General features: G+C 34.6%; 1 protein-coding gene across 1 annotated transcript; it reads left to right on the plus strand.

The window, feature by feature from the left end:
* The first annotated feature begins 2,607 nt into the window (after positions 1–2,607).
* Positions 2,608–9,421, plus strand: LOC112035925 (U3 small nucleolar RNA-associated protein 18 homolog). Its single transcript, XM_024068752.2, is given in 4 exon segments — positions 2,608–2,758; positions 4,382–4,477; positions 7,391–8,458; positions 8,461–9,421. Coding segments are annotated over 2 exon segments (1,704 nt in total). The 5' UTR covers positions 2,608–2,758; positions 4,382–4,477; positions 7,391–7,413; the 3' UTR covers positions 9,120–9,421.
* Positions 9,422–13,698: the final 4,277 nt, after the last annotated feature.

Genomic DNA, 13,698 nt, shown 5'->3' on the forward strand with positions numbered 1-13,698 from the left:
CTTTCTTCTTCTTGGGTTCGGTCTTAGGTGTCTTCCTTTTTTTTTTTTTTTTTTTTTTTTTCTCAGGTGTCTTCCTTCTTCTTCTTCTTTTTTTTCCTTTCTTCTTTTGGGTTCAGTATGGGGTGTTCTTCTTTCCCCCCCCCCCCTTTCTTCTTTCACTGGGTTCGGGTGATTTGGGTTTTTTTTTTTTTTTTTTTTTTTTTTCTTCAGGTTTCTGGGTACTAAAAAAAAAAAAAAAAAAAAAAAAAAAAAAAAAACTGCATCGAGTGATAGGTATGAGGTCCACAAATAGTGTGAAAAATATTGAGTGATAGAAAGTGAGTGATGGTGCCAAACAACCTTGGTATTTTAAGTGATGAGTAATAAGGAATGACCAGTTTATTTTATTTTATTTTTTGAATTTCCAGTTTCCTTAGTTCCTAATCTCATGTACACTAGTATACAATAATCTAGAAACATTATTCTAAATAAAATTTAGTGTATAATACAACTATATTGTACAGTAGTTTAAAAAAATTATTAATAGTTTAAAGATCGGTAAGACAACAACCATTGAATACATAAATAGATATAATAGACTCTAAAATATATATATATATATATATATATTTATAATTAAATAACTAATAATACATTTTTGTCTAAATAATAATAATTTATTATATTTATATGTAATATCAATTAAATAAAAATTGTAGGGATATTAGGTCCGGAAGTCCATTAGACATTTGGCCATTGGGCCTATGGCCCAAGTTAAGGATCAGGACTAGTCCGAGGAGAAAGAATCTTCGTCATTAGAGATCATGTTAAAGAATAAAAGAGTTGATTCTGGTCATAAAAACTTAGCGAGACAAGCTGAGGATAAGTGTCTCCTCGGAAGAGAATCTCCTAGAAAGTTTTGTCGGTATGAATAGACATTGTGGAGACATTAGACCGAGAGAAGGCTTCAGATATCTTAGGAAGAAAACTGTCACCACCGCATTTAATGTTATGTAGCTACTTTATTAGCTGCATTAATGTGGAGAAGACCTCTAAACAGTACAAAGTTGGTTGCCCCAAGGCATACACAACCAGAAAAGGTGTCTGATGGGACAAGTACTCAAGTGATAACGCAAGTGATCAACAAGTATAAGATCAAGATGCTTTAGAAGGAACTATATAAGGAGAAAGGTCCTTCATAAAAGGGGGATCGAAAATCATAAAGAAAAACACTAAGCATTCAGGAATCAAACTTGTAACCGAATTTGAGAATAATAATCAAGAGTAGTTCACCTCAGATCCTGCCGAGGACTGTTTTTTCTTCAATATAATCCTACTTCTTTTCATTTTCCTACTTGAATCCATTCTAATATCTGTTTGATAAACTATAGCCCAGTTTTTCAACTTATTCTCTATAAATTCATTGTTTTGGCCTTCTTCGGTTTAAGTCCTTCCACGTAGTGGGTTCACAGCCCAAATCAGGTCCTCACAAAAATATAAGACAAAGAAGAATAATAACACACTTAGGAGTAGGACTAGTAGTAAACATGAAATTAAAAAAAAAAAAAAAAATAGTGACTAATATAAATTTTTACTTTTGAAGTATATGACTTATTAAGCATTCATGTGGTTATTTTCTTGGAATTGAAGCAAACACTAAAAGATTTCTTGAATTTGGAAATATGTAGAATGCTTGTTAAACTACTTCATTATACATAAAGAAAACATGGAAAAGAGAAAGAGAGATAAAGAGAATAAGGAATTAATCATATATGTAAATACAGGTTGTAAGGGTGGTGTAATTTTTTATTTTTTTGCTAAAAGTGGTGTAATATTTGGCTAATGAAGAATAAAAATACATAGAAAAACAATTTCATTCAGTTGTCAATGACAAAGTAAGCCAGAGTGTTTATTTATTTATTTTGTTTAACGAATGAGCAATTTTAAAAGTAAAGCTACTGACACAACACTTTTATAAAAAAATCTATGTCGCAAGTTGTTAAAGGTATGTAAAAAAGTAATATCACTTGTGGGTCTAGATAAAAACTAGTTACAACTTACAACTTAACTTGTATTGTAAAACTATTGTAAAAATATATATCATAAAAGTAGTACTAAACTAATTATATTCAAGCTTATTTCAACTGGGTTTTAATAAAATTTAGGATTAAAATATTCAAAATTTTATTTGAGGAGGTCAAAACATTTTTTTTTTTTCATTTTATATATAATTTTTTGAACCCTTAAGTTGGCTGTAGTGCTGCCCATGTTTGCATCAAAAAATAATCACCGTTAACCTATTTTCTAGGTATAAACACAGCTGAATTATTATCTTTAACTTTTATTTCTTAGTTTCTATCTTTTATATACTGTGTTTTTTAAACTTCACTTTTTGTTTGCTTTTTCTTTTTCACTTTTTTTTAAGGTACTTTAGCACACTTAATAAAAAAAAAATTCAATAAAAAACAAAATAAGCTGATCTAGCCGAACACAAAAATTGGAGTGAATGGGGAGCAAAGGACAGAAAGACTGTAATCTAAAGAAATTAAATATATTTCTATTTTTATTTAAATTTTTTTTTTTTTTTTTTTTCCCTTCCATAGGACTTTCCTCACGTTTTCACATTGCAGTAAATAAAGATAAAAGAAGAAGAACAAAAACCCAACAAAACCCTTGACGACCGCCGCTCCCAGTTGGGTCCATTCTCACCTCTGTTCTCGTTCACTTGTCTCTCTCTCCGTTTCATTGATAAACTATCTTCTCGCCATTGCTTTGCAAGGTAAGCCTTAGCCTCTATTTTTCAATGCAACAAACCAATTCATATTTGTTATTATGCTTTATGATTCCCCATTAAAGGTTTTTTTTTTTTTTTTTGGGTAGAACTGAGAAACCCTAATAAAAATTATGTCTTTTTCAAAATTTTTTTTTTTCTATTATCTGGGTGTGTTTTGTTTTTGAAGTGTGTATGTTTGGCTGAGGTGGTTTCTAGTGTTTTGTTGTAGGAACTAGGAAGTAATTTTGTGGAAGCAATTAAAGCTTCAATTTCTGGAGGCTGATGCGTTCATATGAACTACACCCACATAACTTTTTTGTTTTAGGAACTGCACTTTTGTGACTGGATTTCATTCTCTTTCATTTTGGGGATTGAAAAACTTGAAATGAGTGAAATTTTCTTTACCAAGTTACTAGTTTAATTTAGGGGTGTGCGTTCAAACCGAAAAACCCTAGTAGCATGATATAAATACCACATTTTATCTTCTCTTTTCTTTTCTTCAGCTGCCCCTTTCCCCAATTTTCTCTCTAACTCTTCTCTCTCACTTGAAGCTGTAGCCGTTCTCCTCCACAACCCTCTTTCTTCTTCATTTCTTTTAGTCTCTCAGAAACAAAGTTCAAGAATCCTAAAAACGTTTAACCCAAAAAAAAAAGAAAAAAGAAAATACAATCTTCTTGATTCTGAGTATATGTTTCTTGTGTTTGCTTGGTGCTTGGTGCTTGGTGTTTGGGTGCTGAGAAAATGTAGGAAAGCAAAGGGAAATAGGTTTTTCCTTATTTTGGTATGTTCTCTAAATATATATATGATTTTGAGTATATTTTTTGTGTTTGCTTGGTTTTGTGTTGAAAACAGAGTCTGTGTTGGTTGCTTTTCTTGTAAGTTTTTGTACTGATTTTGTCTTCCAATAAAGTCTCTGTTTGATGAAAAAAAAATTCTTCTTTTCTATTTTTTTCTTGCTTTTGTTTCTCACATACCAAACACCGAAACCCGACCAAATGGAACCGAAACCAAATGCAATTGGTCAGTTCGGCGTTCCTTCCTTACAAGTCGGTTTTGGTGCTCAATATGTTAAAATCGAAATTCTCGGTTTGGTGCAAAAACTGTCTTCAACACCAACCAAACCGAACTGATTACACCCCTAGTTTACATTATATACTGGTGCCTTGTATGAGAAATTGTATTCCCAGGTAGCAATTTGTGTCTACTATTAAGTTTTTTCAAAAAATGTCAACCCCTTTTGTATTGCAATTGGGCATTGCCGCCAACATATTAATGGAGAGGATATAGGAGCCCAAAATATTTTTGAAGAGATACATTTGCAATGTGATTTTCTTCTAATTTTGTTATGTGTGTTTTTTTTTAAATATGATTAGAGAACTTTTGGTTTGTGAAAATTATAGGCAATATGTAATACAAATAATGGTGGTTTTGAGTAGCATTATATTACACAGCTTTGGAATTGTCAAGTGTTGTAATTGGGTCTGTGAGTGTATGCGTTACTCTCTAATGTATTATTTGGGTTCTCAATGATTTATATATATATATATATATACATATAGTTTTATATATTTATTTTGTTTCTAAGAATGCTTAGTTGTCTCGTTTAATCGCTCCATGTCTTTATTGCAGGATCTTGATCTTAGAAAGCCAGGAGTAAGGAAGCCTCCCACAAGGCCTGAGTTTGAAGTTCCTACAGAGGAGGTTCTGAAAAGTGCAGAATTGAAGGTAAGCTTATATGGTTTTGTACATTCCCTCTTATATGATGAATAAAAAATTACATTATAAAAAGATTTTGCATTCTTTTTAATCATGGAAATGGGATTTCTATTGCTGTACAGTGGTAGGTACAACATATTCCATGCTCATTGCTAAATTGAAACACTTATTTCTGAATTCTTTATAAGAGTGGTCTTCACCATCATTGTCAATTTTCTGTAGAGGGGGTTCCTAGAATCTATGGATTCCTTGAGTTGTTGCTGTTCGTTTTTGTTTATATTTTGTGTTCAGTTTTGTGTCTACTTCTGTACACAGCCCATGTACTGGGGTAGCACGCATTTTGGCTTTTAATGATTTTTTTTTTCACAGACACAAACACACACACAGGCACACACACACACACACACACAAATATATATAAACCAGAAAGATAAAATTGTAGTGGTTGTGATTTTTTGAGTATTGATCAGCTGGCCCATCTGTATGTATAATTATTGAATTGGGAAGATGCTGAGATTGTGCATTTTGTTGTCTTCGTTTTTTTAACTGATTTTTTTTTTTTTTGGTAAAATTAATGATTGAATATGAAAATGGGACATTATGGAGATCAAACATTCTTAGTGGTCATTTGAATAGTATGCAGCTTCCTTGACCTTTTTCATGACTCATGACTAGACTTAATAATCAGTAAGTCTTGTTCCTTAGGTAGCACACTAGGATGCCTTAGAACTTGATGAAGGTAGGGTAGAAGTATTACTGCCAGCAGTAAAATGTGTTTATGTTAATATCAATTAAAAATTTGTCTTAAGAGTCTTGGAAGTTTCAAAGTCTTTGTCTTATGATTCCAGCTTGTCTTATTTGGTTAGTTTGGCATGAGCGTAACAACCGTATCTTTGAAGATAATGAGAGATCCTTAGATCTTTTAAAACGTCTTCTTTTTGGTACTTTATTTTAGTGGACTTGCATTTGGGGTTTTACACAATGTATTTCAATTTCTGCTTTCCTACAATCTGTTAGCTTTAGCTCTTGAGATTTTTGTATTTTTTCATGTCCAGAGTGTTCATCATCATGAACATGATGTTCATTTTATTCAATTAAAGTTTTTATTATCTATAAAAAAAATAAAATAAAATAAATAAATAAATTTGTGAAAATGGTGCTTCCAGCTTTTGCTTATTGAGATTTTTATATTTTTTAGGAAGTTGATGTTGCTTGATATTACCCATTTTCTATATATACAGTTCCTTTTTAGGTGCTTTGTATTCCCAGAAATTATAGGGCTCATAATGCCTTTGCAACTGTTCAGCTAGATATCTATTAGATGTTTCGTAAACGTTTCTAAATAAGTAGTAGATGTTTGCTAAAACTTCCTTGTCCAAATATTCAGTAGAATGCCATTTCAAAAGAACCTCATTTTTTGGGAAGATGGGTTTTGTCTCAATTTATTTCATTTGAACTCATCTTTAGGAAAGACAAATTTCAAGTGAATTAAATTTTATTTGATCTCGTTTTTAGAAAATTCAAATTCTAAATTCGTTTTGAGGAAAGACAAGTGTAGGACTTATTAACTTGTCTTTACAATAGATGATTACAACTTGGAGAGCACAAAAGAACATTGTATGCTTAAGGTTTTTATCTTTAATTAGTTGATTTATATATTATTAATCAGAATTTATAGATAAAGAAACAAGAACTCTGTGTTCACAATGGTGAATGCAAAGTATCATAAACCATTACAATCAAATCAAAAAGAGAAACTAATAGAATGCTGGAAATAAAAAATGGTAGTAAACTGAAAAAATTCAAGATTTTATGAAAACAAATGTGTACAATTATTTGGTTGAGCAAATTCCAGATTTTATGTGTGAAGAGAGCACAAAAGAACATTATATGCATGTAATAGGTCTTTAATTTATTATGTTATATGGTCATATTGAATTGTACATGGTTGCCAGTAATCATTAGGAGTTTGACAGTTACATATGATGTACTCTGTGTGTGTTTGTATAAGTGTTATTTTCACTTTAAAGCCTCACATTTTCTAGTACATAGCTTATTTTAAAGCAAAGTAATAAACCAATGAAAATATATTATCTCAAACAGACCCGTGTGCATGCAAGACTGACATCTTGATGCTATTTACTTCTGGTGATATTTAGGAAGGCTGTGAGTTTTTACCTGAAGTGCATTTCTCTGCTTCGTATATTTCTTTTATTGATTTTATTTCTTTTTGTATGTAATTCTTTGATCAAGTAACACATCCCGTGTACATGATGTCTTTTCTATTTTTACTAAAATATCTATTACCAATCAAATCAAAATATTTGTATTTCTTTTAAACTCAAAAGGATGATTATGATTCTTATGTTTGAGGTTTCCTCTGGTTATTGTCATAGTAAATTTGAAATTATATTGGTAGCATTGACATTTTGGGTTGAATGTTTTGAGATCACTTCACAGGTCTTATGCTTGTTAGAGAAGTTTGACCTGTTCTAAGTCTCTGTATCTGCATGTGGAGCTTTAGATATATATACTTCAACTCTATTTTTTTCACAAGTTGAACTATATTATGGGCTCTACCTTGTGAGTTCTCTTAGAATTTCAATATATTTTAGTTTACAATTAACGTTTGTCTTAGTTGCTAAATATTTTACAAAGGTGGTGGATCAAAATGAGAAATAATTTATGATTAACCCTGAATATGAAATTACTGTTCCATGATATAAAACATTCTGTGTAAGAGATCTTTTGGCTGTTATTTTTGTGCTTTTTTTCAATAGCATTACTTACTTTAAAAAGAAGTTCCATGATATAATTCCTTGACTAAATTATGTTTCAGTTTGCTGTAAATATTCCAAAGCAAGAAATCTTTTGGCTGTTAATTTTTACATAATTTAAATTGCATTTTGTTTGGTTTTGCAGAAGCAGGATTTTTCTTGTCAAAGATGAGTTTAATATCGCAAAATATTCCCCCCAAAAGTAAAGCTAAAAAGACTAAAAGGGAGGATGTCAATGACCTCTCCTCTATGCAAGGGAATGAAGATGCTCAAAATGAATATTTGGATGTTTCAAGGATGAATAAGAAAAAGAAAAAGAAAGAACACAATGAGGAGAACGAGAAGCTAGTAATTGAGCAAGAAAGAGAAATGAAGAAGCTTGAAAACTCTTTGTTTGGATCTCTATATTCCCCTGTTGAGTTCGGGAAGGAAGATGAGGAAGAGATTCAAGACAAGGTTGAGAAAGGTTCTGCTTTATTCATAATGGATCGTTCTGCAAATAGCATGCTTTCTGTTCATGAAGAGGATGCAGAATTATCAGAAATAAGCAATGACGAGCTAGAAACTAAGCAAAGAAAACCAGTCTGGGTGGATGAGGAAGAGGATAAAACCAAAATAAATATTGCTAAAGTTAACAGATTAAGAAAGTTGAGGAAGGAAGAGGATGAGAGTTTGATTTCAGGTTCAGACTATGTGTTGAGATTGAGGGCTCAGCATATTAAGCTGAACCCTGGCACAGAGTGGGCCCAATTTGATTCAAGGTCAGGGAATGATACATCTTTTGATGATGAATCATCGGATGAAGAAAATGGGGCAGTACTGGCCCATAATTACAAGAATGTTGAAGCTGTTGAAGATATCCTTCAAACAACTGAAAACCTAGTTGTGAGGAGCAGCACTAAGTTGTTGCCTGGACGTCTTGAATATTCAAGACTTGTAGATGCAAATGCAGAGGATCCTTCAAATGCTCCAATAAATTCAGTTCAGTTCCATCGAAATGCGCAGCTGCTACTAACTGCTGGATTGGATCGAAGGCTTAGATTTTTTCAGATTGATGGCAAACGGAATACCAAGATACAAAGTATCTTCCTTGACGATTGCCCCATTCGAAAGGCATCTTTCTTGCCTGATGGGTCTCAGGTTATTGTAGCAGGAAGGAGAAAGTTCTTCTATAGCTTTGATTTAGTGAAAGCAAAAGTTGATAAAATTGGCCCCTGGTTGGCAGGGAGGAGAAAAGCTTGGAAGTTTTTGAGGTTTCCCCTGATTCAAGTACAATTGCCTTTGTGGGAAATGAAGGTTATATCTTGCTGGTTTCTACCAAAACAAAGGAACTGATCGGGACACTAAAGATGAATGGAACAGCTCGTTCTTTAGCTTTTGCTGATGATGGTCAGCAATTATTGAGCTCTGGTGGTGATGGCCAGGTCTACCATTGGGACTTGAGAACAAGGGCTTGCTTCCATAAGGCTGTTGATGCAGGTTGCATAAACAGTACAAGTCTTTCAACTTCCCCAAATGGAAAATTGTTTGCAGCTGGTTCAGACAGTGGGATTGTGAATGTTTACAACAGAGAGGAGTTCTTAGGGGGCAAGAGAAAGCCTATCAAGACCATAGAAAATCTAACCACCAAAGTGGACTTTCTGAAATTTAACAATGATGCTCAAATATTGGCTATTTCATCTAGCATGAAGAAGAACAGCTTAAAGTTGATACATGTTCCATCATTTACGGTATTCTCAAACTGGCCTCCCCTCAAGAAGTCCCTACAATACCCACTATGTTTGGATTTCAGTCCTGGAGGTGGATTCATGGCCATGGGAAATGCTGGTGGAAAAGTTTTGTTATACAAGCTGCATCATTACAATCATGCTTAAAAAGGAATGTGACATTTCATTCCCACATATCAGAAGCATCATTCAACTGAGGCCCAAAGATGATCTGATTGTAGCATTTCTTTTCTTTTCTGAGATTACTGGTTGGTAAGGTTTCATATTGTTAGTGGATAAAGTAAAGCCTTGAATTCTCTTTTTATTTGATTTGGTTAATTGCAGTAACTCTAGCTTGTACTAGTAGTTGGTAGCAGAAAAGCTTTCTGCAGAAATTTTGCGCAATGACAGCTTGTTTTTGTTTTGTTGCACCATTTTTTTTTAATGAAAATCTGTGCTGCTTTTAATCCCTTGCTGTAATAATTACAATCTGACAATCCTTCTTTTATTGAAATGATTATAAACCGCTCTCTTCCGGGATAAATGGCTATGGATTTGTGATCTCCAAGTCAGGTTTTGTGCCTGAATTGGCACCTTGTAGCCATTCTTACTATCCCACACAAAAAAGGGTACCTTGCTGGCTACATTCTTCCCATTGGGCTAAACTTAAAGATTTGTTTTAAAGACTAATCAGTCTTACTGTCCTTTTTATACAAAGAGGTAGGACCTTCTCTATCTCAATTTATTCTTACCAAAGTAACTATCCTTTTCAGCGAGTTACGGTGAAACATCAGTTTTTTTTTTTTTTTCCTAAGTTTAGCATTGGTTTTTCCCTGAATCCTCCTCCCAATCAAGATGATAAAGAGTAGTTTCCATTATTGGCTGAATCAGCACTTTCTGAATTAAAATCCACCTGACTTGCCACACTAGCTGAATGAAAATACATTTTGTGCAAAAGATGGGAATAACAAATAGCTTGGTTCATCTTAATTTTAATTCAATCTTTTCCCGTTACCTCTGTATAAGACAATAATGTCTTTTCTTATCATATCTTGAAATTCCTCCCTTGGTTGAACCATAAAATGAAAATCCCATATGAAATCCCTACTTATACAAATCTTCAACAGCCGAAGTGATTATGAAATTGATCCATTTCATGATTCGTATTGTATAAACTATTATAAATTTAAATGTGTATCCAAAATCACATCATATTCTTTTTTAGTGCACAAAATCATGTCATTTAAAAATTTTAAATGATACAGCGTTGTTAGATTTAGGCCGCATTTGGTTCAACGTAAAATGATTTTAAGGTGTAAAATATTTTCAAGTGAAAATATTTTCCAGAAATGAAAATGATTTCAAGTGTTTGGTCCCATTACAAAAAATATTTTAGAAAATATTTTAAGATGTTTGGTTGTGTATTTGAAAATTCTCTAAAAAACACATTTTCTCACATTTTTTTCGCTTCCAAACAAATATCATAATAGGAAATCTGAATATATAAACCAAATCAACAATAAAACATAACCAAATCAACAATAAATCAGTCTTTCTCAAATATAAGCATCGATCGTGAGAGAGGGAGAGATAGATCGGTGAGTGGGTTTGAACTAGGCGAGATGGGCGGGTGGGTCTAACAGCGGCAAGATTGGTAGGTGAGTCTGACAGCGGCGAGATCGATAGGTGGGTCTGATAGTGGCGAGATTGGTGGGTGGGTCTAAAGGAGGTGACGACTTCGAGATTGGGTTGTAGATCAGAGATCGTGGGTGGGTCTGATAGCTTCTTGGCTTTGGTTGGTCAGAGGGAAAGAGAGAGGAAGAGAGAAGAGAAAGCTTCCTTGATCGGCGGTGTAGATATGTGGCGAAGACGATGACGGTTTGGTGAGGCTTAGGCATGAACCTGCGGCGCAATCAGATCGGCGAAGGTTGGGTTGTCTTCTTCACTTTCCCTTCTAGTTCTCTCTTTGTCTTCGGGTGTGTGAGTCCGGGGATAAGGATGGCGATCTAATCGGCGAGGATGTGCTTGGGAATCACTTCAGGTGGAGTGTGCTCTCACTCTCTCGCTTCAGGTGTGTTTTCTGGAAACTCAATGAAGGTAAAATAAGAGTGTAAACAATTGTACATTCAAAAGGATCTTATTTTCAAGTCAACGTGGGGTGTGTTTTTCGTTGACTGTATTTTCCGTAGGTACCAAACATCCACAAGGGTGTAAAATAATTTCCTGAAACTATTTTCAGGCGAAACAAATGCACCCTTAGGAAATCAAATCGTAATTGTAATAAACTGAATTGTTTTCATTTCAAGTGAAATAGAGAGAAATCATATTCTGGTCATGGAAACATACTAATGTTCCCTTACAAGTTCTCTTCAAATAATTCTTCATATATATTAACCAGCCAGCATGCCACAACATGGCAAGATGTTCTATTATTTGCCAAAACAAAAGTGTCTGGGAACGGTCAAAACCTTTCAATAGCTAGAATGTATTCTTTTAAATCAATAAAAAAGTAGGCAAATTGAGTTAAGCTGGGCTCATTTTACACCTCTAATTGATCAGCCAGTAATGTAACTGGGTACCCATGATTACATTTTAAAATAAGATAAAGATAATAATGTAAATTAGAAGATATAAGACAAATCTTGTTATTATTAAACTAGAATGTCAGCTCATGTGCAATGCACCTAGTGCCTAGTGGCATAAGCATACTCCTTAAGCCCACATACCCTCTTGGTTACCCAAACAGACCCCCACAAAAAATGAAGATGAGGTCTAAAGGCAATGGATATGCAGACGACACAAAGGTGATTCTAATCTATAAAGCCTTCTTATTAGTTCATAAAATTTCAAATGGTAGATAGCCAATCAATAATATTCTCATTATGAAAACCAAAAATATGTGCTTTTTTCATATTTTAGATATAATGGTAATCTACATTGTTGTTTCTTGAGGTATAGATGAGGTAAGTTTATAAAGCTATATACCCTATAAATTCATTATGAATTTCATTAGACAACCAAAGATGAGTATCAATATTTTAGAAACTTGAAGATGATTTCTACTATTTAGTGATGACTCTAACAACAAAATTTGCTAACTGATTCATTAGCCAAATGCAAAATTTTCTGTTAAGAAACAAAATCAAACATGTAGTTCCAAGTTATCGAGCAGAAGAAAGAGTCATGGAATGGTTACCCACTATGTGTTGTGGCACTCGGTGCAAACGTGAGGGGCAATCAGCTGGTTACTTCAAGATTAAAATATTTGCTTGCATATTCCGAAATGGCCACATAAGCAAGAAGGGGATAAAGTCAAAGGGAAATCATAATCATTAAAAAAATAGAAGAAAACAAAAACAGAATATTGGATATATAGTTGTGGGTACTTGACTCCACTCAAAGGATTTGTTCTCTTTGGGGAGCCAGGCTCTCACGAATTTGTCCTCTTTTACCGAGTGTAGGCAAGCCGAGGAGGGTTTCATAGTCTCAGCCCCAAGACCTGGAATCCCACTAGTGCAAGCTCCAGAAGCATATAAAGCGCTAGTGGGAGGGTTCTCTTTCCGATGTGGGATTCTAGGTCTTGGGGCTGAGACTATGAAACCCTTCTCAGCATGTGTAGTAGTGGTACACTAGTGCAAGCTCCAGAAGCATATAAAGCGCTAGTGGGAGGGTTCTCTTTCCGATGTGGGATTCCAGGTCTTGGGGTTGAGACTATGAAACCCTCCTCGGCTTGCCTACACTCGGTAAAAGAGGACAAATTCGTGAGGGCCTGGCTCCCCAAAGCGAACAAATCCTTTGAATGGAGTCAAGTACCCACATTAAAAGGGCCAGTAGTGGTACACTAGTGCAAGCTCCAGAAGCATATAAAGCGCTAGTGGGAGGGTTCTCTTTCCGATGTGGGAAAGGGCCAGTAGTGGTACACTAGTGCAAGCTCCAGAAGCATATAAAGCGCTAGTGGGAGGGTTCTCTTTCCGATGTGGGATTCTAGGTCTTGGGGCTGAGACTATGAAACCCTTCTCAGCATGTGTAGTAGTGGTACACTAGTGCAAGCTCCAGAAGCATATAAAGCGCTAGTGGGAGGGTTCTCTTTCCGATGTGGGATTCCAGGTCTTGGGGTTGAGACTATGAAACCCTCCTCGGCTTGCCTACACTCGGTAAAAGAGGACAAATTCGTGAGGGCCTGGCTCCCCAAAGCGAACAAATCCTTTGAATGGAGTCAAGTACCCACATTAAAAGGGCCAGTAGTGGTACACTAGTGCAAGCTCCAGAAGCATATAAAGCGCTAGTGGGAGGGTTCTCTTTCCGATGTGGGATTCTAGGTCTTGGGGCTGAGACTATGAAACCCTCCTCGGCTTGCCTACACTCGGTAAAAGAGGACAAATTCATGAGGGCCTGGCTCCCCAAAACGAACAAATCCTTTGAGTGGAGTCAAGTACCCACATCGGAAAGAGAACCCTCCCACTAGCGCTTTATATGCTTCTGGAGCTTGCACTAGTGTACCACTACTACACAATAGTCAACCAGTTGTTATCCCTTATTAATTTCCTTTCCTTTTTTCTTTTTCTTTTTTTGGTGTCAATTAATTTCTAATTTCTATTATTGTAGAGTTGGCAAAGATCCCATGTAAGCATGTAGCATTACAAAATACAAATTAAGACCGATATCTAAATGTCATCACCCATCATCATGGGAAACCTTTAAACTCTGTAATATTTATTTATTGGATGTGAATTTTGAAAATTTAATT

Source organism: Quercus suber, unplaced genomic scaffold (assembly GCF_002906115.3).
Source record: "Quercus suber isolate HL8 unplaced genomic scaffold, Cork oak 2.0 scaffold_886, whole genome shotgun sequence".
NCBI classification, from domain to species: domain Eukaryota; kingdom Viridiplantae; phylum Streptophyta; class Magnoliopsida; order Fagales; family Fagaceae; genus Quercus; species Quercus suber.